The sequence below is a fragment of the Enhydra lutris genome, unplaced genomic scaffold, assembly GCF_002288905.1.
Source record: "Enhydra lutris kenyoni isolate GAN:26980312 unplaced genomic scaffold, ASM228890v2 scaffoldscaffold20, whole genome shotgun sequence".
NCBI lineage: Eukaryota > Metazoa > Chordata > Mammalia > Carnivora > Mustelidae > Enhydra > Enhydra lutris.
The window spans coordinates 5,007,172-5,033,090 of NW_019154104.1; the positions used below are offsets into that span (position 1 = coordinate 5,007,172).

Genomic DNA, 25,919 nt, shown 5'->3' on the forward strand with positions numbered 1-25,919 from the left:
GCTTGGTGGGAAGTCTGCTTTAGATTCTCTCCCACCTTTCCCTCTGCCCCTCCCCCCGCTCATTTTCTCTCTCTAAAAATAAGTAAATAAATCTTTAAAAAAAAACTAGAAAAGACACTATTGCTGGGCCTTGGAGTTAATGTTGTCATTTACACATAACTTCCTTGTGAGTTGGAGGTGTTCTCCTTGGAGAACAGTCAGAGCCCTCCTTGCACGTACTTGGAGTCTGCATTGACACCTCGATGGTGCCATTGACTTTCAGACATCCAGCTCGTCATTGGTTGTGTAATAGCTAAAGATGACAGAAAGATGAACTGCATTTGGATAAAATTGGATTAATTTCTTTTGTAGGATGGTTTCTACCACATACAGTGACATTTTTCACCCATCTGGGGAAATTTTTAGAAAGGGCTGTGATCTGGCAGCCTTGGCAAGGTCATGATCACTATCCATAAGTGAAGATTCTTGCCCTTGTTCCTTTTGTGTAGAGTCAGACAATAAGTAGATAAATTCATCCAAATAAGAAAATGAGCAACTTGCCTGAAGGTCAGCCCAGGAGTTAGTAAGGTGGCTGGGCCTGGGCCAGTTATCACCATCAGTTCTGAGCTTTGTCAGAAGCACTGTGCTCCCACCAGCAGCTTGTCCTCACTGTCTGTGAGCCCTGTGTGCTCCCTGTCCCTTCTTATCCTGCACCCTGCCCTTCAGTCAATGTCCTGTTGGTCTAGGCCCCCAGTTTTTCCACTCCACAAGGCTGAGGCCTGGGCACCCAGGGCTCTCCCCTGATGTTCTTGGGCCCACAGAGGAGATTGTCACAAAAGAGCCCAGTGTTTTCAACCATCTACCGTGAGCTCTATACTCTTTCAACAGAGAACAGGGGAGGAATGGCCAGAGAGGGGGTCCAGAGAATCCACACATAGTGGAAGGGGCGTTCTGGTGTATAGTTTTTCAGCATGTCTCTTAAAACTGCCGTTCCTCTTCCTCTCACTGCCCATTTCTTCCTGCCAGCTCTGAGAGTTTGCCGCACTCCTGAGTCCTATCTCGCCTGCCTCAAAAGGAAGGGTAGAGGAAGTGGAATTAGAATCAGTTAATGTGCTACTTGTTAGCAGCTCTGGTAAAAATAACACAACTTAGCATTTAAGCAGGCTGGATGGCTCAGATGGAATTTGGGGATTATCCATGGACTGAATTGGCTGGTGTTAAGTCACAATTAGCATGGGCTCTCTTCTTTTCAATTAGTCTAGACCATGTAGAACTGGCTAGCTGCCGTGGAAAAAATGGTTAATGTTACTGCTCGATTGGTAAGGTCCCAATGGTATGGAAGCACAGCCAGGATGGCAGGAAACGATTGCTGGGTGGACACACACACACACACACACACACACACACACACACACACGAGCACTCTTCATTCAAAGCCTGTAGGCTCTATTTCTGAATTTGAGGGGAAAGAAGAGTTCTGTCATCGAAAACCCCAGCTCCCCTCAAGCTACCTGTTTAAAGAAGTTCTCTGCAAATCCCAGAATCCTGCTCTTCACTTACAGGCCAGACTTTTCACCAAATTTTAGCCCTGCGAGGGCAATGGGAACCACTCCATAGGTGGTCTCCTTACCCCTATGGACGTCAGAGGTACAGAAAGAGAACCAGGCCCTGTGCTTTTTCTGTCTTGCTCTTCCTGGTCCTTTGATGCCATACAAAAGTTGCCAGCACTTCAAAGAGAACAAGTATTTATAATGATGATATGGAAGACTTTTTTTTTTTTTTTTTTTTTTGGCCATTTTGAGGGGTGGGGAGGATCATTCCATCTCTTAAACTAAATGACTGTGATGTTAGCACTGGGAAGATGTAAATTTAGTCTTTATTTGATCATCTCTAAAACATCCAGGAATTTTTTTTAAACCAAGTTCATTTTTATTGCTCTCTTCTTTCATTCCGTGAAAAAGAATCGAGTTTGGCTCAATTGGTGATAACACTCTCAATCCTACTCAAAGGATTCTAGAGCTTTTAGAACAGAGGGAAAAAATGCTGCAAGTCTCTAAAAATCCTCAAAGCACCAAAAAAGTAGACTCTAAAGGATGGAGGTTGGGGTCAGGCTTGGGGCTCTTTGTTGTTATTGTTGTTCTCTAATCTTGAGCAATATTGAGTTTAAAAAGCTTTTTCTTTTAATCCCAGATGTCAGAGCTCGGCCAACGTCCATAAAATAGATTAATAAGACAACTAGCACTTGCATGCCACCCCATAATAGACCATGTGTGTTTAATTAAGGTGACTTGCCCAAGTTCTTACAGTATTCTAGAAATGATTCAAAGTCTAAAATTGCTTCCAATCTCTTATTTCATCTGAAGGACAGTATAAGATACGGCAGTTAGCCGTGAGAGGTAAGAAGCGGACTGCTTAGTGAGGTGTCTACAGTCTATATCCCCAAAATGGGTTTAGGAGAAAGTTTTATCACTGAGATGATGTCAGTTTGTAGCAATCTCAATTTCTGCTCTATAACAGGCATATATGTTCTTTGGGCTTTTACTGTGGTTTTTATAGCTTGACTTCACTCTGCTGCCTGCTATTAAAATGCATAGTTAAAATGTATAAATTCCATAGATTACCATAGAAATAAGCAAATTAATTCAAGTGTTAGATGATACAGTATATTTTGTGGTTCTACATAAAAATCTAGCTTTTAATATTCAGTGCTATTCATCGTCGTGTATTTCATATGATCTTGAAATTGCCATATATAAAATTCAATTTTCTTTACACAGCATTTTTTGTCCTCAAGAAAATACTGAAGAAGCCCTGTTGTTACTGCTGATTAGTGAATCGATGGTAAGTAGAATGTGCTTTCAAATTCTTCTGCACCCCCTTTTCCTACAGTCCTGTGTTTTTTTTTTAAAGATTTTATTTATTTATTTATTTGACAGAGCGAGATCACAAGTAGACAGAGAGGCAGACAAAGAGAGAGAGAGAGGGTAGCAGGCTCCCTGCTGAGCAGAGAGCCCGATGTGGGACTTGATCCCAGCACCCTGAGATCATGACCTGAGCCGAAGGCAGTGGCTTAATCCACTGAGCCACCCAGGCACCCTACAGTCCTGTTTTTGATATGGTCACTCCATCAGTACAGTGGCTATTTTACTTGGGAAAAGAATACTTTCTAGAGGGGATACCTGGGTTGGGGGAGGGAAGGAACAACAGGGATTTAAGAAGAGGGATGTTTCTTTTTTTTTTTTTTTTTTAAGATTTTTATTTATTTGTTTGACAGAGATCACAAATAGGCAGAGAGGCAGGCAGAGAGAGAGAGAGAGAGGAGGAAGCAGGCTCTGAGCCCGAGGTGGGGCTCAATCCCAGGACCCTGGGATCATGACCTGAGCCAAAGGCAGAGGCTTTAACCCACTGAGCCACCCAGGCGCCCCAAAGAAGAGAGATGTTTCTTAATTCTTGGGCTAGTTAGAGGTGTCCCTTATAGGTTAATCTCAGCCTGGAGCATGGAGCTTCTCTTAGGCAAGCCGTTATAGGCATCTGAGTTCATTCATTTGCCTACTGATTACTGATAGGACACAAACACGATTGCGGATAGGTAAACTATAGCTGAAAGGAAGACCAGAGGAATGCTGAGAAGGGAAGGAAGTCCCCCCAGGGTAACCTTTCCAAGCCACCTCAACTTGCCAGGGGTGGGGGGAGGGAGAGTTTAGGGATAAATCAGTGGGTGGTGGCCGCAAACCTCTGGTTTTGGTAGCAGGAGCTGGATAAGCAGCTTCAACCTCCTGGGTAGGCCTCCCGCTTGCCCCCAGGCAGTCCGGAATCCCCCGCTGTGAGAGGGAGCTCCCGTTCCCTGGCTCTGCTGTCTTGAGGGAGTCTTTGCAAGGCCATCGGATTCCCTTGAAATGTTTTGTTAATGTCTGGCCAGGCTATCAAAGTTTATGTCTAGAATTTCATTCCTCACCATTTATTGGGTTTCTGCTCTGCGTGGTGCTAGGCATGACTGCCCAGGCTTGAAGCTGTGGGAGGCAATCTGTGTCACAGTCGTCGGTCCCTTGGCATGTAAGTGGTGTTTGCTGAGCACCTGGACAGGACGGCGAGGCTCCTGGAACTGGGAAGGACCTAGATGTCCTCATACCCATTCCCTCATACAATGAGTAGGGAACCTGAGGACCAGAGCAGGCAAAACGGATGCATCCTGCAGTGGTCTGTTGCTCTTTCTAGATCACACTGCCTCCTCCCATGTCTCCCACCTCACCAGGCAGGCAGGAGGAGAAGGAGGAGGAACAGGAATCGTGACCGAAGCAAGAGGAGGTATTTGCCTTCTCCCCCAAGCAGGTGGTTTCAGTGGAGGCATGAAACACACCCAGCTGAAGTGGATTTAGAAATGGAGCCCAAGAAGAATGCCCGATGGGCTGAGTGAAGGAGGGATCTGGAGAGGCTGGGATTAGTCAGGGAGGCTTGCATTCTTGCCTTAATTTCAAGCCCTGCGTTTTCTTGTTCTGCAAAATGGCCCAGAGATGTTTACAAGAGCAAGACTGCTTGAGTTACCACTGCTTTTTTATTTGGAACCTCTTTGACGTCATTGGCCTTACTTCCTCTGAAGGAAACAGGTTGCCCCCCTTGACTCATCTTTCCTTGACTGTCAGCTGGTAACTCAGAACGGTGTCATTTACATTCTCTACTTTGCCTTGGCACGGCCGGGGAAGGCATATATGTGAACAGGCTGGCACCTGGTGGCATTTGGTAACTGTTTTTCAAATGAGCCGGTCTCACCATGCTTTGCCATCAGTTCTTTGGTGGGGGCGACCCCCTCAACATGTTGGCCCCCTAGCTCATGTTCCCTCATTCTGAGGGGGACTCCTCACAGCTTGGCAGTGAGTTTCCTTCGGGCACACCTGGTTGGTTATGTTGGGAAAGTTATGAAGGAGTAGCGACCACACATTTTTTATTTCTTGGACAATTCTAATCGAAAATATTGTGTTCCATTGTCAGATCATGTGTTCCCATTTAGAATTTGGAAAACAGAGCCACATCTCTAAAATGCTTGCTCCAAGTGTAGATGTCTTGGGAATGATGTCTCCACCTTTCCTGCTCCTTAATTGAAATGATAGAAACTAATAATACTCAAAATTGAGATCCCTTTGAGACCATCAGATGTGGCTCTGTGGTATTTAATTTCTGGAAACTCTCTTCAGAGGATGGTGAAACCCAATGACATCATCAGTAAATATGAAGGTCTGGGTTTCCAACCAAAATGATTATGTTCTCCCTGTAAATTGTTCCATAATTATGTAGGTAGAAGTCTAAACTAAGTTCCTTTTGGAAGCCTCTTTCATGTTTCTTGACTTCTTGATTTTTCAGTTTTTAGACAGAAAATGGACGTGCTCAATTTCAGAACCAAATGAGAATTACTGTGTTTTTTTTGTTGTCTGAGAAAATTGTTTTCTTCGTTGGTTCTGACTTTAAATTAGAAACATCTGTCTGTCCATAATCTCTCCACCTGTAAGATATGGTTTGGCGTTGTACTGCTTTCTCACCTCAAATCAAATGCATTTTCCCCAGGAGAAAGGGCTTATCAGAACTACATTTGCACAACTACCTCTGAGACAGTGTTCTGAGATATTTCTTATTTGTGGATCTGTTTGAGGTTCGAATCAAAAGACACCAATCTTAAAAAAATGTACTTGGCATAACTCAAAAATCTCTCTTAAGTAGTATTTTGTTTTGTTTTGTTCTCTTCCAGGCCTTGGTCCTAATACGGAACATTTTTAGCAAGTAAATAAAATGAGGCTCCTTACAGCAGCCCCTGTTTCCCTTAGAGCTTCCTTTGTTGGCTCAAAGTCGCTCCTCACAAGAAAGCCTTAGAATGAAATCTTCAAAAGCAGGCTTGTATCTGTAAGAGATGACTCACTTGGTAGGAAGTGGCCTGTCATATATTCTTATTTGTCTTTGACATTTTAGAGCAAGGAGTTTTAAAGTGACTAAGTACGGATAGATGGCTAAAAGTGAGTGGCTTGGACTCACACACACAGAGAAGGCATTTCGTCTCATTAGTGAGGGAGAAGGTGTGTAGGTGTGTCAGCCGTCACCCTGCCTGGACCAGGGACCCTGGTGCCTCACCTACCACTTGCACAGGAAAAACTGAGGGGCCCTTTCTCTCCTCCTAGGGATGGATGATTCTGGAAGCTTCTGGTAGTGAGCAGGGGGAGGAAAGACAGGCAAACTCTAACTTAATTGATTCTGAACTCCCTAGTAGGGAAGGATGGAAAATGGTTAGAGTTGTTTAGTGGCCCTAATACATGTGATATGTCTGGAGACTCCCTAGAGAAATTAAATTTCAAAAAGCAATGAAAGCACGTTGTTGTAAAGAGCATTTGATTTCTAGATAGATGAGATTAATAAGCTCGAATGTGCCTGCTGTATTTCTGCAGCAAGCTGTGGAGATATGCAAGAGGCAAGGTGTTCTCCTGAGTCCTCTGGTAATATCTTTTAAAACAAAACTCAGTCTGCTTCTTGCTTTCTCTTCTACAGCTGTTCTGTGCTTCCCTAAACAGGATTGCATTAGTCTTTGTAGTCTGTTCCAATGAAGGTGCCATAGAGGGATCTGAATGTTGCTTTCATGACAGAGAAAAAGTACGACACGTCCCTGCAGGACTGAGGGAACTTAATGGCACCGTGTGATGGTGGGAGTATGGGGCTAGGGATGTTCCCTCTGCTGTGTAACGCAGAGCAGGAGCTGCACGGACAGGCAAGACACGACAGCGCCCCTGCCCCGGTGTGTGAGTCTGCCACCCCAGAGCACTGGCGGTGCCTGCAGCAGAGCTGGCTGGTGGGCCCGAGCCCAGGAGCCATCACCATGCTTGCATCAGCTCCTAAAGCCCCCTGCAACCGCCAGCTAACGGGTCCCGAGGGTCCTCTGGCTCCACACCTCCAGGCCTTTGTGTTTGGCTAATACCTCGTACTGCGTGCTGCCGGGCTCGGGGCATTCTGAGTAAACAAGCCAAGGTGACAAGCCCCTTACTTGCTCCTGCCCTTGTCTCCAGGCCCTTGGCAAGCCGAGAGGGGCAGGAGGGCCTAGATGGCTTCTCTGTGCATGATAGCTGTGTGCATGGACTAACTCACCAGCTGCTCCTCTCGTCTTCTGTGTTGTTTTCAGGCCAACCGGGATGCTGTGCTGAGCAGAACACCCGAGCACAAGAGTGACCGCCTCATCAGCTTGCAGAGTGCCTCGGTGGTCTATGACCTACTGACCATTGCCCTTGGAAGAAGAGGCCAGTATGAGATGCTGTCGGAGGTAGAGCCCTTGAGTCTGGTACTTCCCAGTTGTGGGGGGGGCGGTGCTAGCCAAAGCAACACTGAGAAGAGCTATGAGACCAGGTCCTGACCCCTCTGTCCCTGGCAGCCATGTGACCTTGGCCCGTATCTTAACTCTGTGAAATGGGAATTGGGTTAAATGATTGGATCATGGAATTCACTGGTGGCGACTTCCTAGCAGTGGCCCCCAAACCCACTGAGTTTGTGTGTGAGGGAAGGCAAGCATTTCTCAAGCGGCTTCTCTTGCACGGTAATTTCTACCATCACCCCAAATCTCCCATCTGTGATCCTAATTTCCTTAGAAAGCCGGTTTTACTCTGTTTAAAACATGGATGCGTAACTCCAGGTAAAATGGCCCTGTTAGGCACGTGATTGTCAGGTGAGTGGGTGTCATCTCTCGTGTCAAGAAACACAGTTTTCACTTAAAGACTTTTGCTTGTTCAAAAGAGACCCGAGTTGATTACAGATCTTGTGCAAGGTCCTGTCATTTTGTTCCTTCAGCTTCTGAAAAACATTGAGAATGGAAGCTTGACTGTTAACACAGTTTTCAGAAGAAGCTAGTTAACCTCGGGCTGCGGTCATGCGTTACTGAGCAGTAGCCCAGAAGTTCAGATTCCACCCGGGCAAGGACTGAATGAGTGCCACGATCGGCTTATTCTTTCTTTAGTGGAGAAGGAAGGAAGGAAGAGAGAGAGAGAGAATGAGGAAGGAAGGACGGAAACAGGGAAACAACTCATTTTGTTAAAGTGGACTTTTCCATGTTATTTTACTTTTTCTTTCTAAATTTATACACACCGCAGCAGCCTCTGGGCCTGGGGACAGGGATTGAAACATAGTAACACATTGGCTGGAATCAGATGAGCTCCAGGCTCACCCTCTAGCCTGCTGTTGTGACGCTGCCACACAAGGCAGGAGCCTTGGAGGACAGATGAGCCTGCATGGCTCGGGTCTTTTTTTAGTCTTTGGTTTGGTGACTGTACAGGGCAGTGGTTACTCAGGCTTCAAAAAAAGCCCCTTGCAGTCTGGCTAGATAAAGCAGTGTGCCCAATGCTCCTGTCACATGCGGCTCATCCCCTGGGACCCTCTCCGGATTCTTCCCCGCTCCATGTGCTTCGGTTTCCCGGGACTCTCCCCTCCCAGCCAACTTAGTGCCTGTCTGCTGTGTCCACTGCGGAGCCCCTCCGTAGGGACAGTGCCACCCAGCTCCCAGTTGAGTCCTTTTCCGGTGAACTTTTTTTCCTCCAGACAAACCACTAAAGAAAGCATCTCTCTGGGTCCGAGGCTGGTTGTGGTTGGCATGTCTCCTTTCATCCCATCATGTAGCAATCTGGCCTTTCCTCAGCTTGAACTTCACCGACGTCAGGAACAGGTGTGAGGAGGTTGGGGCGGCTGGCATGGTTGGCTGGCTGGATGGCTCCTGCCCACAGGCTTCTCGTCATGCCATGAATGGCTGTAGGGGGACGGCTGTCACCTTAGCAGCATTCCTCTGCAAGCCTGTCGCACGCCTCCTTCCAGCACCAAATACTGGGGCCTCATTTTCACTCCGGTGACTTTTGTCCTGGTATCACACATAGCTTCCATCTTGTGGCAATGACCTGATGCCCGAGTCACTAGGTGGTCCGATCCGGTTGCCAGAGCTTTGGCGATTCAGAATTTCACTGCACTGGTCACATTTAAAGCAATGAGGACAGGGCCAGAGGGTGCCTCATCAGTGAGGGAGTACAAGGGTGGGAGAAAGGGAAATTTACCACTATATGTTCCTTGAAGGATTTTATACCATGTGTGTGTATTATCTATTAAATATATAAATCAGTTGATAAGACAGAGACAATGGAGGACATTGATTTCCATAATACACATATATGGGGTCCCCTGTACTGAGCCAGAGGCTGTGATTAAGGCCGGGATTCAGCCATGTGCGAGGCACGGTCCCTGTCATGAGCACCCCCCCACCCCACCCCCCACGCAGTGGGAGGCAGCCAGGCTGCGGCAGCTGTCGTCTGATGTTTCTGGTGCTGGGGAGAGCAGGGCCTGCTTCCAGTAGTGAGGCCTTTGAATACACGGCTCCAGCCTTTCTTGCTGTTTCTACTTAGTTTTGCAGTTGGAGCTGCCCCCAGCAAACATTTGATGGCCATGTCGTCTCAGGTCTTTTAACTAAAACAGGCCCTATCTAGGAGAAAGCACCTGACATCTGGGTGTTCAGTTTCGGAAGGTCCAGCCTTGCCTGAGCACAGACCCTCTCTCCCCTGGCCCCAGGCCTAGGATCCTGCTTCCTTCATTTCCTGGGATTTTCTTCTTCTTCTTTCTCTTTTCTTCTCATCTGCCCTTCCATCTTCTCAGGGCTCTAGGCTAAAAGGCTAACTGTATTGTTTCTTAATTGGGGTAAATTCCCGTAACATAAAGGTAACCATTTAAAAGTGTATAATTCAGTGGCATTTGGTACATTCACTGCTATGCCAGCCTCACTTCTATCAAGTCCTAGAAGGAAACCCCATCCCGAGTAAGCAGTTATCCTCCATCCTGCTCCCCCAGTCCCTGTCCACTACCAATCTTTTTTCTGACTATGGATTTACTCATCTGGGGTATTTCCTATAACTGGAACCATCCAGTAAGGCACCTTGGATATCTGGCTTTTCTCAGAGTAATGTTTTCAAGGTCACCCATGCTGTAGCCCATATCAGAACTTTATTCCTTCTTGCAGTTGAACAATATCCCGTTGTGTAGATCTAGCACGATTTGTTCACCCGGTTATCCAGTGGTGGGCATTTGACTCTGGTGAGTCGTGCTGCTATGGGGGCAGCTGGATTTTAAACTTCCTGTACTACTTCTGGGGACCCCGTGAGTGTTAGTGATTACCGCTGCTGTCATTCATCGTGGTAGTGTATGGTCTGTGTCTTCTTCACCTCCTACATTGTCGCCAAAGCAACCTTTCTAAGACACAGTAGTGTCATGCCACCCTTCTGTGCAGAAACATTTGATGGCTCTTCCCATCCCCCCCGCTTTTTACTTCGTTTGTCTTGTATTCCTTTTCCTCCCATCAGGAAAGTGACTTCCTCAATTATCTTTTTTGCAATATGCAGCACCTTGCAGATTCCTTGAAGCATCAAACAACACAGACAAGTATAGAAAAGGAAATAAAAGTCACTTAGAGTCCTGACCTCCTGAGATTGACCACCCATTGACATTGTAGAGACCGTCTTTTCTTGTATCTCTTTATGAGTAAATGCATGTACATTTATGTAAGTTTCAAGGAATGGGATACTGTCATATATGTATTATTGTAGGTGTTCCCACCCATTCTTCTCCCCTCCATTGGCACTCCACCCTAACTCTGTCTCCTTAGACCCCAGACCCAGGTCAGCAACCTCGTATGTCCTGGGCCCAGGCCTTTGTGTCTGGAAGGTTGGGTTTGGGTCCTGGGTCTGCCACTCCCAGATTACAGTTGGGTGATCCTGGCAAGTCATTAATCCCTTATGTCTTGGTTTTTCCTTCTGTAAAATGGGGACAGTAACCATACCTATCTCAGATCATTGTGAGGCTATTTATTAAACCATGTAAGGTGCTCAGAGCAGAGCCCTGCACCTACTACATGATAATAAGTGGAGTTTATTAAATGGTAGCTGTGTGTTGCTGTGCTGTTCCCACCACCGTATACCCAGGAGTGGCCAGGCACAGGAGAAGTAACAGTGTGTATAGAAAAAGGTCTTTTGGCGTCTAGAAACTTCGAGTCTAGTTCAGGAGATCAAACAGAAAGACACAAAAAGACAACTGATCAGAGAAGACTGGTAAGTTCAAGGCATGTTCCTTGCAGGTGAGCGGACTGGGTGGGTTGCAGCCATGTTTGGAGGTGGGGGTGCCCGTGAGAGAGTAGGAACAGCTGGTACATCAAGGGCTGATAGGAATTTAAAAAGTCTCAGAGCAGAGAGACTCATCCTCAAGACTGTGGGGGTAAAGGGCATAGGCCTGAGGATCCAGGAGCCAAGAGCTTGCTCTCGTGGAGGAGAAATAGGACAGGACACCGAACCGAAAGTGCGGGGCCAGGTTGTCAGCCCCCCAACATCTTGGGACAGACTGCTTGTGCCCCTTACTGACAGGCTCCTGCCATATCCCCCTTTGGCTGATCTGCGAGCAGGTCCTCCCAGCCTCAGCGACGCTACACAGATCTTTTATACCAGCTGGAAATTTTTATAAACAGAATTTAACAACAACCAGGCTATTGGGAGAGAAGACCCCTTACCTCCTCCCCCTGCCTCAGACTTTCCTGCCTTCTCTTGTCCCCAACCACCGACGCTCCACATCAGACACGGCCCATTCTCCTTCTGCTGGCTCGCCTCGCCGGCTGAGCTGAGCCCCTCAGCACTTCCACACTGATAGGGGAAAGGACGGGGTGCTTCTGCCGCGGTGCCCAGCCTGTCTTTTCATCTGCTCTCCCCCTTTCGCTGACACTTCTGCTCTGTCCTGTGGCACGGTGTAGACCCAGCCTTTTAGGAACTGTGCCTTTGCAGGGGAGCAGAGCCACTCTCGCGAGAAAACTGTCCTCTCTGTCTGTTTCTTCAGTTGTATTTATTCCAGATGGACAGTTCCTCTCCCAGCCCAAGCTTGGCTGCCCTCATGGGTGCCCACAGAACACCTTTCTTCTTTTCAGGGCACTGCGCGGTCAGATACTGGGCCAGGACCATAGTACAAAGGAAATACAAACCAGAGGTTATTACATCCTTATTCTGACAGGTTTAAATATAAGCACGATGTTTACCATATCTCCAGTGCGACGAGTTTTCGTGTTTTTAAAAGACTAATTGTGAGCCTCGCTGAAAGGTCTGTGTAGGAAGGAACACTTCTTTCTTCCCCCTTCAATTTAAACAGCAGCACTAGTTGGCATGACAACCCGTGCTATTAAAAGTAAAGCAACAAGCCTTGCTTCCTCTGTTTTTCAGAATGAACCCAAACTGCTAAGTAGGTTTGTTTCTTGAATTTGACTATTAATGGCTCCATTTCGACAGAATGTTATGGGGTCCCTCTAGAAGGGTGTATGTGTCCCCTCTACATAGCTATGGCAGCTTGGGAGACAGAAATGATATTTTTATCTTCCCTGTTGAACTCATATTCATTTGTTTATGGTAAATCTCAACAACATTATAGTTCTGTGGGTAGAACTGTCTGGCTTAGTGCTTATACCAAAGGGACAATTTACACATTCCTAACCCAAACACTTATTTAATCAGGGAGTATTGTGAAAAACACTTGAACGTCTAAGTCTGTTCACAGGCCTACCATTTGTCAGTTTCTATTAGAGTTTGGTGTTTCGTTCAGCCCCACTTGGACTGCAGAAGCCCAGCCCTGACCTGGGCACCAAGCTCCCTAGGCTGTGTCGGTGTGACCTGACCAATAGGGCTGAAGACTTCTGAGAGATGAAGGCAGAATGTTTAGTTCATGGTAGGTGTTCAGTAAAAACCTGCTGAATAAACCAGTGCTTCAAAGCCAATGTACCTTCTCATCCCATTCCCTTTCCTTTGATTTTTGAGATAAATTTTCCCTGGATAAATAATCAGTCGGTCTTCCCCAGGTGGGCCCAAAGGGTAAAGGTCATGTAGCTGGGAAATAGTAACAGAGGAAGAGCTGGGCCCAAAGTGGGACAGAGCATCGTACAGATCCCAGCTCTGGTCCAGCTTCAGGGGTCACCCAGCAGGGACCAGGACACTGCATGACAGGCCTGCCCAGAAGCATCCCAGCTACCGACATGGCCGCCAGCACCTACTTTTCCACCATTATGGAAGCATTTCTTGACTTAAGTGTCATTGCTCTCTTCTTATGGCCCTTAGTGAATTTTACCATGCCATTTTAACCTTTTTAAAAGGTGTACAATTCAGTGGCATTAATTATATTCACAATATTGTGCAGCCTTCATGACTATTTCCAAATTTTCCATCACCGCAAACAGAAACTCTTTACGCATCAAACAATTGCTCCCTATTCCCTCCTGTCATCTACTTTCAGTCTCTGTGAGTCCGCATCATGTAAATGGAAGCATGCAGTTCTTGGGTCTTATGTCTGATTTCACCTAGCCTCATGTTTTTGCGGTCCCATTCTGTTGTTATAACGCATCTGGTAGCATGTATCAGACTTCGTTCCTTTTTTGGCCGAATAATACTCCCGTGTATGTATATGCCACATTTTGTTTATCCATTCATCTGTGGGTGGACATGTATAGTGTTTCCACCTTTTGAGTATCGTGAATAGTGCTGTGATGAGCATTGGTGTACACATTAGAGTTTCTGTTTTCAGTTCTTTTAAGTATGCATCCAAGAGTGGAACTGCCAGCTCATATAATAATTCTATGCTTAACTTTTCAAAGAACTACCAAACTATTTTTCACCGCAGCTGTGCCATTTTCCATAACCAGCAGCGAGGCACAAGAGTTCCAAGTTCTCCACATCTTAGCCAATACTCATTACTTCTGTTTTGTTTTGTTTTGTTTTGTCATAGCCATCTTAGTAGGTGTGAAATGGTGTTTCATTGTGGGTTCGATTTGTGTTTCCCTAAGGACTAATGATGTTGAATAGCTCTTCACGTGCTTTTTGGCCACTTATGTGTCTTGTTTGGAGGAATATCTCTTCAAGACTGTCACCCATTTTAATTTGGGTTATTTGTCTTTCTGACAAGTTAGGGGAGTTCTTCATTTATTGTGGATAATAAACCCTTAACAGTTATGATTTCTAAATATTTCTCTGATTTTGTAGGCTGTGTTTCCATTTTCTTGATAATGTCCTTTGATCCACAAAAGCTTTTAATTCTGATGAGGTCTATTATGTCAGTTTCTTTCTTTTGTTGCTCACGCCTTTGGTGTCATATCTAAGAATCCATTGCCAAATCCGAGGTCCTAAAGACTTACTCCTATATTTTCCTGTAAGAATTTTATGGGTTTTGCTCTTATATTTAGCGTGTTGATCCATTTTGAGTTAATTTCTGTATTTTAAGTAGGGAGCCAACTTCATTCCTTGCATTTGGAAATCCAGTTGTCCGAACAACATTTGTTGAGAGACCGTTCTTTCTCCTTTGAATGGACTGGGCACCCTGGTCAAAAATTGATTGACCATATATGTGTGGATTGGATTCTGGGATTTCAGTTCTATTCCATTGGTCTATTGTTTCTCCTTAGACCAGTACCACGTGGTTTTGATTACTATAGTTTTGTTACAAGTTGAAATCGAGAAGTGTGAATCCTCCGTCTTTGTTCTTTTTCAAGATTGTTTCCCCCTGTTCAGGACCCCTTCCAAGTCCACATGAATTTGAAGATTGGCTTTTCCATTCCTGCAGAGAAGACTGTTAGAATTTTCATAGAGATTGTGTTGACTCTGTGGATCGTTTGGATAGTGTTACCCTCCTAAAGTATCTCATGTTTTGATATCAGATCTTCATCAGAATCTCATTTCTGCTGCTTTATATGCTGGGTAAGAACTTGGGCAGATTCCTTTACTTCTCTAAACCTATCCCCCAAGGGGAAAAATTCAGATAATGATAGGACCTGCCTCTGAGGGTTATTGTAAGGATTGAGGAGAGAGTGTATGCAAAGTGCGTATTACTGTTCTTATCAGTGGTGTTGGTAGTCTGCTTTCTCAAGGAAATGGCCCTCTGTAATTACCTTGGCAGATAATGCTTGACCCTTAGTAGGGTCCTTCATTGAATAGTGGAAAAAAGACAGCCTTAGAGTCAAAGCACATCTGAGTTCCAATCCTGGCACTACTCTTTCCTAGCTCATGATTATGGGAAGGGTTCGCCACTCTGGGCTTCCACCTCAGAGATAGTTAGGAGGCGTGCTGGGACAATAGGTGTAAAATAGCCAGCACAGCCCTGGGTGTGTAATACATACCTTCCATTCCTCTCTGGCTGTTAGAAAGAATGGAGTTGAAGATTGTCTCCTGTAACCCTCCATCCAGTCTGTCTCTTTGGAACAATAGGGCAAGGCCACTTCTGCCTCAGTCACAACCCATCAGATTGAAAGCAACTGTTCTATTGTCTTCTTCCCTTGAGCACAGAGTGTCCCATTCCTTTAGTTTAGGGGTTGGCAAACTTTTTCTATAAAGAGAGCCAGACACTAAATATTTTAGGCTTTGACAACCAAGAGGCAAAATCAAGGATACTGTGTAGGTATGAGAAGAGAGGAAACAAATTTCCACAGATTTTTCTCTTGATTAAATTCAAAATACAATAGTGAGTACAACTTTCTATAATACGGATCCACTAATGAGAAGAATGGGATGGTTTTGGAAGACAACAGTTCACTTAATCGGGACTCAAAGTTAGTATTTCCTCTCATTAAACTGCTGGCAAATGTTCATCTATGAAACGACTCTTAGCTGTTGGGCTCTATGACAATAAGCAGCGGGTTGGATCTGGCTCTCGGGCCATGCACATTGACCTCAGATTCTCAGCATTTTGTGGGTCTTCTTCCCAAGTGCTCTCTTGTTTGGTTGGCCCCCTTAAAGGATATCCGGAAGAACAGGTCCTCACTCGAGGCAGGTTTATCCCTTCATTCAGGCATTCACTGAGCACCTGCTTTGTGTATGACACGCCCCTGGGCTACTATTACCACATCGTTTAAGGGCTGACACCCAGGGCCCCCAGCCAGGGCAGGAGGACTGAGAACAGATGAAGACCCGAGGTGAGAGGCAGTGGAGGAGGAGGCGGTAGACGAACGAAACACCCGTTTCTTGAATTTAGTGATTGATTTTGCAAGAGTAACCAGCAGCAGCCAACAGCAGCACAGCGGCAGATGGAACAGTGTTTGAGTAGGACCCTGGAGACCCGTCACTCGCTAGGCAAACTCGATCGAGTTGCTTCATAGAGTTGAGCAGAGAGTGTGCCAGAGGATGGCATCCAACATTCAAATTCTATAATAAAGTCCATGACCTCTGAAAAACAGCCCACTCTCTACTCCTCCCACCATGGCCAGAGGCAGTGGTATCCTTTAATTTCAGCATTTGCCAAAGCAATAAAGCTTTGAGAAACCTCTGCTTGGAGCAGTATTGGTGTTGTAAAGCAAGAAGATAAATGGATGGGGGCGCAGATGGGGGGTTTGCTCTGTTTTATTTCTCATTTCAGAAAGAAATCTTATCAAGCAAGATTTGATGGGCATCACCTGTTTTCTGAAAACCTGGGCAGGGGGGCTTTTCTTTCTAGCCGAGAGTCTCATAAGCATGACTTTTAGAAGCTTTTCCTGGACCCTGACTCTTGTGGAGTAGATCTCTCAAACTCCACTGTCGTGTGTACTTTTATTTGTAATTAATTTAGAAATAGGGGCTCAGAACTGAGCACCAGAGCTCTGATTTCAGTGGCCCTGGGCAGATCCTGTCTTCCCTCTGCATCTCAGTTTCCCTATTTGTAAAGGAAGAATGAGGCCAGACACTCTCCTAAAGATAGTAGTCCAAGGGGCGCCTGGGTGGCTCAGTGGGTTAAAGCCTCTGCCTTCGGCTCAGGTCATGATCCCAGGGTCCTAAGATCGAGCCCCGCATTGGGCTTTCTGCTCAGCACAAGAACCTGCTTCCTCCTCTCTCTCTCTGCCTACTTGTGATCTCTGTCTGTCAAATAAATAAATAAAATCTTTAAAAAAAAAAAAAAAGATAGTAGTCCAAAATGTCCCAATTGCTTAGGTAGTTTTTCACTGCTGCAAGTGAAGACATGAAGTATTATCTATGTGCTGTGTTAAAGTTTAAAAAAAAAAAAAAAAAGCCACAGTTTCACACAACTGCAAAGGATTACATTTATCAACTAACTCATTAAGGATATATGATGTACAAAAAGAAAATTTTCCTCAGCTGCGGAAGGATCTCTGTGACTAGAACTTTCAGGACACAGCCAGCCTGCCCACAGAGGTGAGTAATGAAGACGGTTCGCTGGGTTATTTGTTCTATTTTAACACTGGTGGATTTTAGACATAAGCTGCAAGCTAAATTTGAGGGGTATCTGATTGTTTTATTCCTGCCCCCTCCCCCCTGGGTGTTGGCTGTTGAATCTCGCTCTCGAATTCCAAAAATAGGCTTTGGCTTTTCCTTGCTTGTGGTTAGTGTCCAGCTGTCACTGCCACGCACCCAGTTCATGTCACTGGGATTTGGGTACTAGGAAGGTAATTGCTAAATCCCTTCCTTGTGCCAGAAGAGCTTCTCATTCCTGGATCCCCCTCAGAGGTAGCTGGTCTAGGAAAAGCCAAAATGAGAGACTGGAAAGGAGGAGCTCTTGCTCCCAAAAGGAAACATTTTCGCAAGTGGCATTTTGATGACCTCACTCAAATGATCAGGATGCCATTTCGAGTCTAATTATTGTCCTACCAAATATCTGTGGTATTACATGAACGTTATCTGGGATTTAGTGAGGTGGCAGAAGTGTGATGACGGCGAATGGGCCTGTCTTTCCTGGTAGAAATAACACCACTGCCACAGCCCCCTTCCTTCCTTGCAAGGGAGGTGGCTCGGGGATGTCACCTGCCGCCTGGTGCACCCGACCCAGGCACCTGCCCCATGTCCCCCTGCCCAGGCCACACTGCCGCCTCTCCACTGGACACTGCGAGTGCGAAAGGGCCAGAATCTTGCTGTCGTGTCTCCCTTTCCATCTGTCCTTTGTCACCCACCGGCACCTCCGCACCATTCCCAGGGCTCCTCTCTTCCCCCTTCATTCCCCCTCGGGTCAAACCCCGAGCCCCTCAGCATCTGCTGCTGCTTTTTTTTTCATAAAAGCAGCATCAACAGTAATATGTTTATAGCATTGGCTCTGGGGCAGACACTCTGCTAAGCATCTGACACGTGTTCCTTCACTCTACCCTGCAACAGCCTATGGCTAGTGAGTAGGGAGTTTGGATGAAGCCTGGGCCGTGGGCCAGGGCCAGCACCTTCACCACGTGACTGCTCTCGCCTGGCCCCATGCCACTGCTGTCCCCTTCCCAGCCACTAGCCATGCAGGGCTGGGGGACAGAAGCAGCCCCTTACCTGCCCCCAGTCCACCTTATACCCACGTGTTCTCAGAAGTCCGCTTCCTTGGTCCTTCTTTCAGACTGGAGCCATTACAGAAATGTGAATGTTTCTATCTTATTTTATTTCATTTTACAGCATATATTCTGATTGCAATCTCTGCCACTATATTAAAACCGGAAATTTTTCTTTTGTTGTGTACAGAGATGATTAGGGTGTTTAAAAGGGGTAGTCAGAACTGGGTGAGCAAACACACCACCTCAGGAGGCGAGGCTGTGGGTAGCAAATGCCTCTAGGGTCAACCCAAGTGCCTTTTATTCTCAGATGTGTTCACGGGGAGAGGGCTTCCTTTTGTTCCTGAGGTATTTTGGCCTGAGCTACTGAGGGACTGTGTACTCGTGATGTTTACGGGAACACAGGGGAGGACGTGCTATTATATCCATGTGGTATGCTTGGCATTGGGCTTCCAGAACCACCTGGAGCTCTCTGGGCACTTTCTCAGAGCCGGCGAGTCATCACTATATATAAGATGCCAAGAGCCCTGGGAGGACAGGGCCGTCAGCTGTGATGCTGGAGCTCAGACACCTCAGAATTGGGGGTGAAGGGCTAATTTGTAGTCGCTGGCCTGTATTTCTGGACTCTGTTTATGACACACCGGTGACTTTCTATGGGCTATGGGTTGTTTTAGTTATGGGGAAGAGGTCCAAATGGTGAAAGATGAGGCAGCAGAGGGGAAGTGCCTGACTGATACAACTTTGGTGCCTTTGATATCAGCTGTGGTGCTGGTGGGTTTCATGGGGTCTGTGAGGTTTCTCAAAAATTCTGCAACCTAGGAAGGCCTCAGTGCTTTGTAGCCTCAAGGATCCCAAAGAGGCTATGCCCCATTAGCAGTAAAAAATATTACTGAATCTTCAAAATAGTTCAAGGAACATGTGGCATTTTTAGGGGCCTTTTAGTTAGCTATACTTTGCTTTACACAGCACAAGTGGGCCTGATAAGTTCAGCGAGAGTGGCATGTCTGTAATTAAAGTCGCAGAGGCAGCAGAGTACTGTGGTTCAGAGCTCCAACTGTGGAACCACACTGCCCAGATTCAGGTCCTGCCCTTCCACCAATACACTGAGACCCCACATAGTCATGCGGGGGACTCCAGACTGTAGTCTGTGCTCAGTTTCCCCATCTGTAAATAGGAGGACCATAACAGTGCCTACTTGTCCTTGTAGAGTTGTTAGGACGAGCAATGGGGCTGTTGTTGTAAAGCAATTAAAATGACTCCTGGTGGGTTGCCTGGGTGGCTCAGTCAGTTGAGCGTTTGCCTTCAGCTCAGATCATGATCCCAGGGACGGACCCCTTGATCCTGGGATTAAGCCCTGTGTGGGGCTCAGCGGGGAGTCTGCTTCTCCCCCGCCCTCTGACCCTTCCCCCTGCTCAGTTTCTCTCACTCTTTCTCAAATGAATAAATAAGAAAGAAAAAAAAGAAAGATAGTTCCTGTCCCTGGCTTCATAGTGTTATCCAAAGGCTTGTTGTCTTAGTCCTTTCAGACAGCTATGACAAAACAGTACGACTACTTGGGGACTAGGAGGCAGGAGCTGATTGTAAGAGCCTGAAGTATAGGCTTGGGGGTACCTTCAGGGCCTTGGCTGTAGGTAGCAGAACCCGACTCGCTCACTCAAGCAGAAAAGGAATTCATCCATGTGTACTGCTCACAGGATCCACAGAAGGCTGAAGAATGGGCGTGGGCAGAAATTAAGAAGGCAAGGTCCCTGGCCCAGTTTGGGAGGACATGCATGGCTCAAGGGCCTCCACCCACCCTGGTGCTCTTCGGGCCCCCAGGCCTTGCCACAGGGAATGACATCCCAGTCCCCGCCCCTCCTGGCTCCCCCGTGCAGAGCTCTGGCAGGAGTGTCTGATTGGCTGTGCTTGGGTCACGTGACACCCTCCTGCTTCCTTCCTTCAAGGCTTCATTACTGGCAGGTGGAGAGGCTGCTTTCCTTCTATCTAGGGCATACCCCCCACCACTCCCCGACTCCCAGTACAGAAAGTTCAGAAGAGTTTTGAGGTGAGAGGAAGCCAAAATGACAAATGTCCTTTCCTTTGGGGACCTCAGTTGGGTGTTTCTTAAGTTCTCTCATATCCCCAAGATTCTCTGGATCTGCTCTTCAGGAGAGCTGCTGTTTTTCTGGTACCGTGGCTGATAGAACGTGGAACAGAGCTCTATACCAATTAGGCTTCCAGTGTTTTTCAGTGACTGTGTAATGAGTATGTTAGCCTTTGGCACAAAAGAAAATAAAGGTGCACACTCGTTTGTAACATCTAGCTTTCTGATTCAGGACAGGCTATTTCAGCGACTGAGCTCCTTCTGTTTATTGGGAAAACAGTTGATATTTGTCATTCCTTCTAGCAATAGGAAGAAGAAAAGCATTTAAACATTTAAATGTTTCTGTGTATATATTTTAAGTACTTAGTGGTTCTATTGCAGTGAGCTGGTTATGTAGAGCTGTTAGGACGAACCTCATTTTTGATGTCCTCTGCGTCCTTCTCCACACACTGGTTCCTTTACCTGATTCCAGCAACGTGATCCGGATTCCTGGTTTCTCCTTCCCCACCTCATCCCCCGACTCAGTTTCCAAGTACTGTTGGCTTTTCATCACTTGAGGCTCTCTCTGTAGCACCCATCCTCCCCCACGTCTTGCCAGCCCATCCCACCCCACACCTAGATCAGGTCTCCCCCCTGCCCATCTTGCCTACTTGATCTTTTCAACAAGAAGCTTTAGTTTTCTCTCCCAAGGTGCTTCTTAAAGGCACAGTGAGGGCTTCTTAAGGGCTTCCTGTTCTTATCAGTATAGTAGAGCTGTTAAAAGGGCTCTGGGGTCAAGTTCAGATCCCAGCTCTGCTGTTTGGTGCCTGTGTTAGTGAGAGGTGTAGCCAGATGTAATTAACAAAATCAACTCTCAGTGACTTAACCAAGTAGGAGTGAATTTCTCCCCCATGACAGCAAGTCTGGCGAGAGGCTGCAGTCACAGCCACAGCACATCACGGCCTCAGGGACCCAGTGCTTTCTCTCCTGCTTAGCCATTCTACAGAGTGGGTTCCATCCTCATGCTCCCACCATTACTGGCGTCCCCACCTCCAGCACCAAATGTGTGTCCTGGGTGGGAGGGCCAGGGCTGAGGGCAGGTGTGTGCCAGCTGAGACCGTCCTCCTCTCAGACACCCCTGCTGAAGGCTCGCCCAGCGCCTTCTGCTGACATCACATCGCCCACAGTGAAGTTACATGTCCACAGATTTGGGCTAAGCACATTGCCAGTGTGATCAAAATGAGGCTCCAAGTGTTCGTCTTGCATGGGATCTACAGATGCCTGTCCTGTACCATCACTAGGCATATAGGTGGTACGTGTTAAATGCTAACTACTTCACTTTTTAATATATTTCTGTTAGGGCAGGTTTCCCCAGTAAACCAGCTAGCATACAATTTGAGGGAACCTTCTAGGTAAATACCATCCCAAATCCTCTCCTACCTCCTCAATCCACCTTCATCATTTCCTACAGTCTGTCACCTTCTCTGTGGCTCCTATGTCCCCCAGCCCCCTGCCCCTCCCTGTGTGTCTGTCCATTAATCCTGAGACTTCCATTTTCACTCCTTGCCCGGGGCCGGCCACAGAGCATCATGGGGAGAACTGGCAGCCCCGTGCTGCAGACACCAGTGCCCGACACCCCAGTCCCCAAGGTGACCCTGATGTCTGCATTCTGTCCCCTGAGGGAGTTGTTGTTTAAAGCTTTTCTAAAAACCCCCAGCTCTATTCCGTTTCTCTGCTGCTACCTCCACTTCATCCCATCTTTGCCGGGAAGACAGTGGCTGGGTTGGACATCTAGGACAGGACTCTTCTCTTCATCTTCTAGAGCCTTCTGAAGAGAAGGCCTTCCACCGGGGGCCTTTTCTGCTCCTTCGTCTCAGGTTGCCTCCATGGTAAGTCTCTGATCTTCCTTGCACAGGCGTGTGCTTCACCACTCACCCTTCTTTCCTCTGCTCCTCAGGGGGCGCCCTCCAGTGCACCCCAGAACTGCGCTCCCAGAGCTGGGCCACCCACTGCCTGGTCCGGGACCTCTGGGCCTCCAGCGCCCTGACCCTCTCATCATCTCCACCCTGAAACCCCACCTGCGTCTCCTTTCCTGGCCCTGAAGTTGAGATGCTTCCTGAGGTCCCGCCTCAGCTGCCCTCCCTGCGAGCACTCCTCTCACATCCTCCAACGTCTTCCAAGGGTGTCAGCTGTTTTCTCGAATGTACTTTTTCCCCAGTTATTTTTCTTGTGGTAAAATACATATCTCACCACCTTCACCGTTTTCAAGTGTGCAGTTCGATGACCTTGAAGACCCCCTCAGTGTGGTGCAGTCCTCAGCACCGTCCATCCCCAGAATGCTTTCCATCTTGTAAAGCTGGAACTCTGTCCCCATGAAACGCTTACTCCCCCGCCCAGGCACCGCCCCCCCCAAATCCTGCTGTCTGTCTCTTGATTTTGACTGCTCTAAGTACCTCATACAAGTGGAATCACAACATTTGTCTTTTTGTGACTGACTTACTTCACTGAGCATCACCTACTCAAGGTCTGTCCATGTTGTAGCCTATGTCAGAATTTCCTTCCTTTTCAATTTAAGGCTAGATAGGGGTGCCTGGGTGGCTCAGCTGGTCAAACGTCTGACTCTTGGTTTTGGCTCAGGTCATGATCTTGGGGTCCTGGGATCGAGCCTTGCATCATGCCCACCGCTCAGTGGGGAATGTGCTTGTGTCCCCTTGCCCCACTCGCGTGTGTTCTCTTTCTCTCTCTAAAATAAATGAATCAATCTTTAAAAAAATAAATAAGTCGATTTAAGGCTAGATAATATTCTATTGTGTGTTAACATCACAATTTGTATATCTGTTTATCCTTTGATGGACACTTAGGTCCCTTCCATGTGTTAGCTGCTATGAATAATGCAGCTACAAATACCGATACACAGATCCCTGTTTGGGCCCCTGCTTTGCATTCTTTGGGGTCTGTCTTTATGCCAGTACCATGCTGTTTTGATTGTTGTAGCTTTGTAGTAAGCTCTGGAATGAGGAAGTGTGAGTCCTCCAGCTCTGTTCTTTTTGAAGATTATTTTGGCCATTTGGAGTTCCTTGAGATTCTGTGAACTTTAGGACAGGTTTTTCTATTTCTGTTAAAAAAAAAAAAATATATATATATATATATATATATATATATATATATGCCATTGGGATTTTGATAGGGATTGATTGTGTTGAATACATAGACCTCTTTGAGTAGTACTGATGTGTTTCCATTTATTTATGCCTTTACTTTCTCTCAGCTAAAGGTATGTCTTTTGTTAGATCTTCTCTGAAGTCCCCAGATTGTCTCTAATTATCTCTAGTAAGTCACCCACTTGACACCTCAAGCCCACCATGTTCCTTACCAAGCTCATTAATTTAAAAAATCCTTTCTTCCGCATTCTCCTTTTATTCTAAAAATTTTCTCTTTCGGGTGCCTGGGTGGTTCAGTTGGTTAAGAGACTGCCTTCAGCTCAGATCATGATCTTGGAGTCCCTGGATCAAGTCCCACATCAGGCTCCCTGCTCAGCAGGGAGTCTACTTTTCCCCCTGACCTCTCTCCTCTCATGCTCTCTCTTTCTCATTCTCTCTCTCTCAAATAAATAAATAAAATCTTTAAAAAAAATTTCTCTTTCTCATAAACACACACATACGTACACGTGCATACACAAGGGTCTTTTCTGCCAGGAGTTTGGTCCTAGAGACTTTGGAGGCCTCCTTCAGTCCCTACACCTCACCAGCTACCCCTTCCTTGGGTGGCCTGTCTTTGCTGCTTCTAACTCAGATACATTTCTTGGTTCTTGGGTCCCTGGACCATTCTATGCACCTTATTCCTGGTGTGTCTCCATTCTGATAGCACAGCCCTCCCCTGGCCATGCAATGAACTTCCTAAGCTCTGATGTGATCATCAGCACTCTGTGCCGAAGCCAGAAGCTCCTCACTGACAGAGAGGGAGTGTGTTTGTGGATTACCGTCCCCCACCCCCGGCATGGAGGGGACAGATAAGTCAGGATTTCTGCCCTTGGCTGTTCCTCATGGTGGGATATGATTGGACTGGGGCAGGAAGAGTGAGGACAGTGACATTAATGTACAGTTAAAAGCTTGAGTTACACAGAGGAAAGAGCACCAAAGCTGGGATGGAGGAGGGAGATGGGATATCCTTGAAACGGAGCTGCCATGTCAGACTCAGTGACGTGGGCCCAGCTCACACACCGCTTGCAGCCTGATTCCACCCATTCCTGCCCTTGTGCCCTAAGCTAGGTTCATACTGGACCACCTGCCGTCCTCAAGTCAGAGCGTACCCCGTCACCTCCACGTGTCTGTTCATAACCCCCTCTTCTAAATCATAGCTGCATTTTCTTTTTCTTTCTCATTAATCAAGGCCCAGCTCAAGGAGCATTTTTCCAGGATGCCATTTCTGAATCCTGTGATTACTTGGGGCACTTGTCCCTCTAGGCCTTGTGTTTGAGTTGTTTGTATCCCTGCCTCCTTCTTTGTCCTGGATGAGAAACCACATGAGACCCAGGATTATGTTCTAGTCAACTGTGGATGGTCCTGGAAGATTCTGTTTTAAGCTTCCAAGGGAATGCTTAGGTTTTGTAAGACTTAATGTGCAGAGACGCAAACCCATACTCATCCACTTGTGACCCTGGCGGTTCTCAGATGTCTGCCTTTGTTCTTCTCTCCCACCAGTGCTTGGAAAGAGCCATGAAGTTTGCCTTCGAGGAGTTCCAGCTCTGGTACCAGTTTGCTCTGTCTCTCATGGCTGCGGGAAAAGTGAGTCGCCCCCTGGGAAGCGCCATCCTCCCTGTCCGTGTTCACGTCCCGGAATTCCAAGGGGTGATATGAGGCCTTGGAGAAGTCTAAACCAGCTATCGGAAGCTGTCCTGTGGTCATTTACAAAAGAGTGATCAAATTTAGTGATTTGGGAGCCAGCATGGACATGCCATAGAGAAGAAAAAAATCAGACCTATTTGCCTTTTTCTGGCCCTGGTAACTTTGTCTTATGAAGACAGGCTTAAACCAAGGCTGGTTCTTCATACAGACCCTTTCACTTATTTGAGAGCATAAATGTATTCCCGGAGGAGGAGGCCATTAGTGATCATTAGCAACATATCACATCAGGTAGCATATGATACTGGTTGGAAGCCCACGCTCTGGAGTCCAACTACTGGAGTTTTGGCCTTGACCTAGGCCAGGTCACTGGCCTCCAGGTCCTCTCGGCAAAGTGGAGACATCCCAGCACCTCCCTCATAGAACCATTCTAGGTAAATGAGGTAATACACATAACATGCGAGGAAAAGGGTCCCCCACGTAGTACACACGCAATTAAGGGAGGAGCCATTGTACTTCTTGTTAATTCGGACCATTTAGTGACTTATTAAGTCTGAGGTAGGAGATTATTTGGGCCAAGTGGAGGCAGAAATTTAGTATAGAGTGCTCTAAAATTATATAGTCTATGTTTCATAGTAACTTAAGCCTTCCCTGTCTTTTTTTTTTTCTTCTGATTTTTACAATGGCTACACAAGTAAGGAAGAAAATGAGGGTGATTCCAGGGAAGCACCTCTGCTTGTTCTAACCACAGTTCACT

The 25,919-nt window shown here is 46.7% G+C and overlaps 1 protein-coding gene across 4 annotated transcripts in view; it reads left to right on the forward strand.

Moving 5' to 3' along the window:
- LOC111148467 (tetratricopeptide repeat domain 7B) overlaps positions 1-25,919 on the forward strand; it is a 261,908-nt gene that overhangs the window by 136,917 nt on the left and 99,072 nt on the right. For 2 of the 4 annotated variants that reach the window (XM_022505026.1, XM_022505028.1), the window contains exons 10-11: positions 7,208-7,267; positions 25,022-25,105. In XM_022505026.1, the coding sequence (XP_022360734.1) occupies positions 7,208-7,267; positions 25,022-25,105 (144 nt within the window). Of the gene's footprint in view, positions 1-2,756; positions 2,821-7,129; positions 7,268-25,021; positions 25,106-25,919 lie in introns of all 4 variants that reach the window. The other 2 variants (XM_022505029.1, XM_022505027.1) reach the window with 2 other exon arrangements.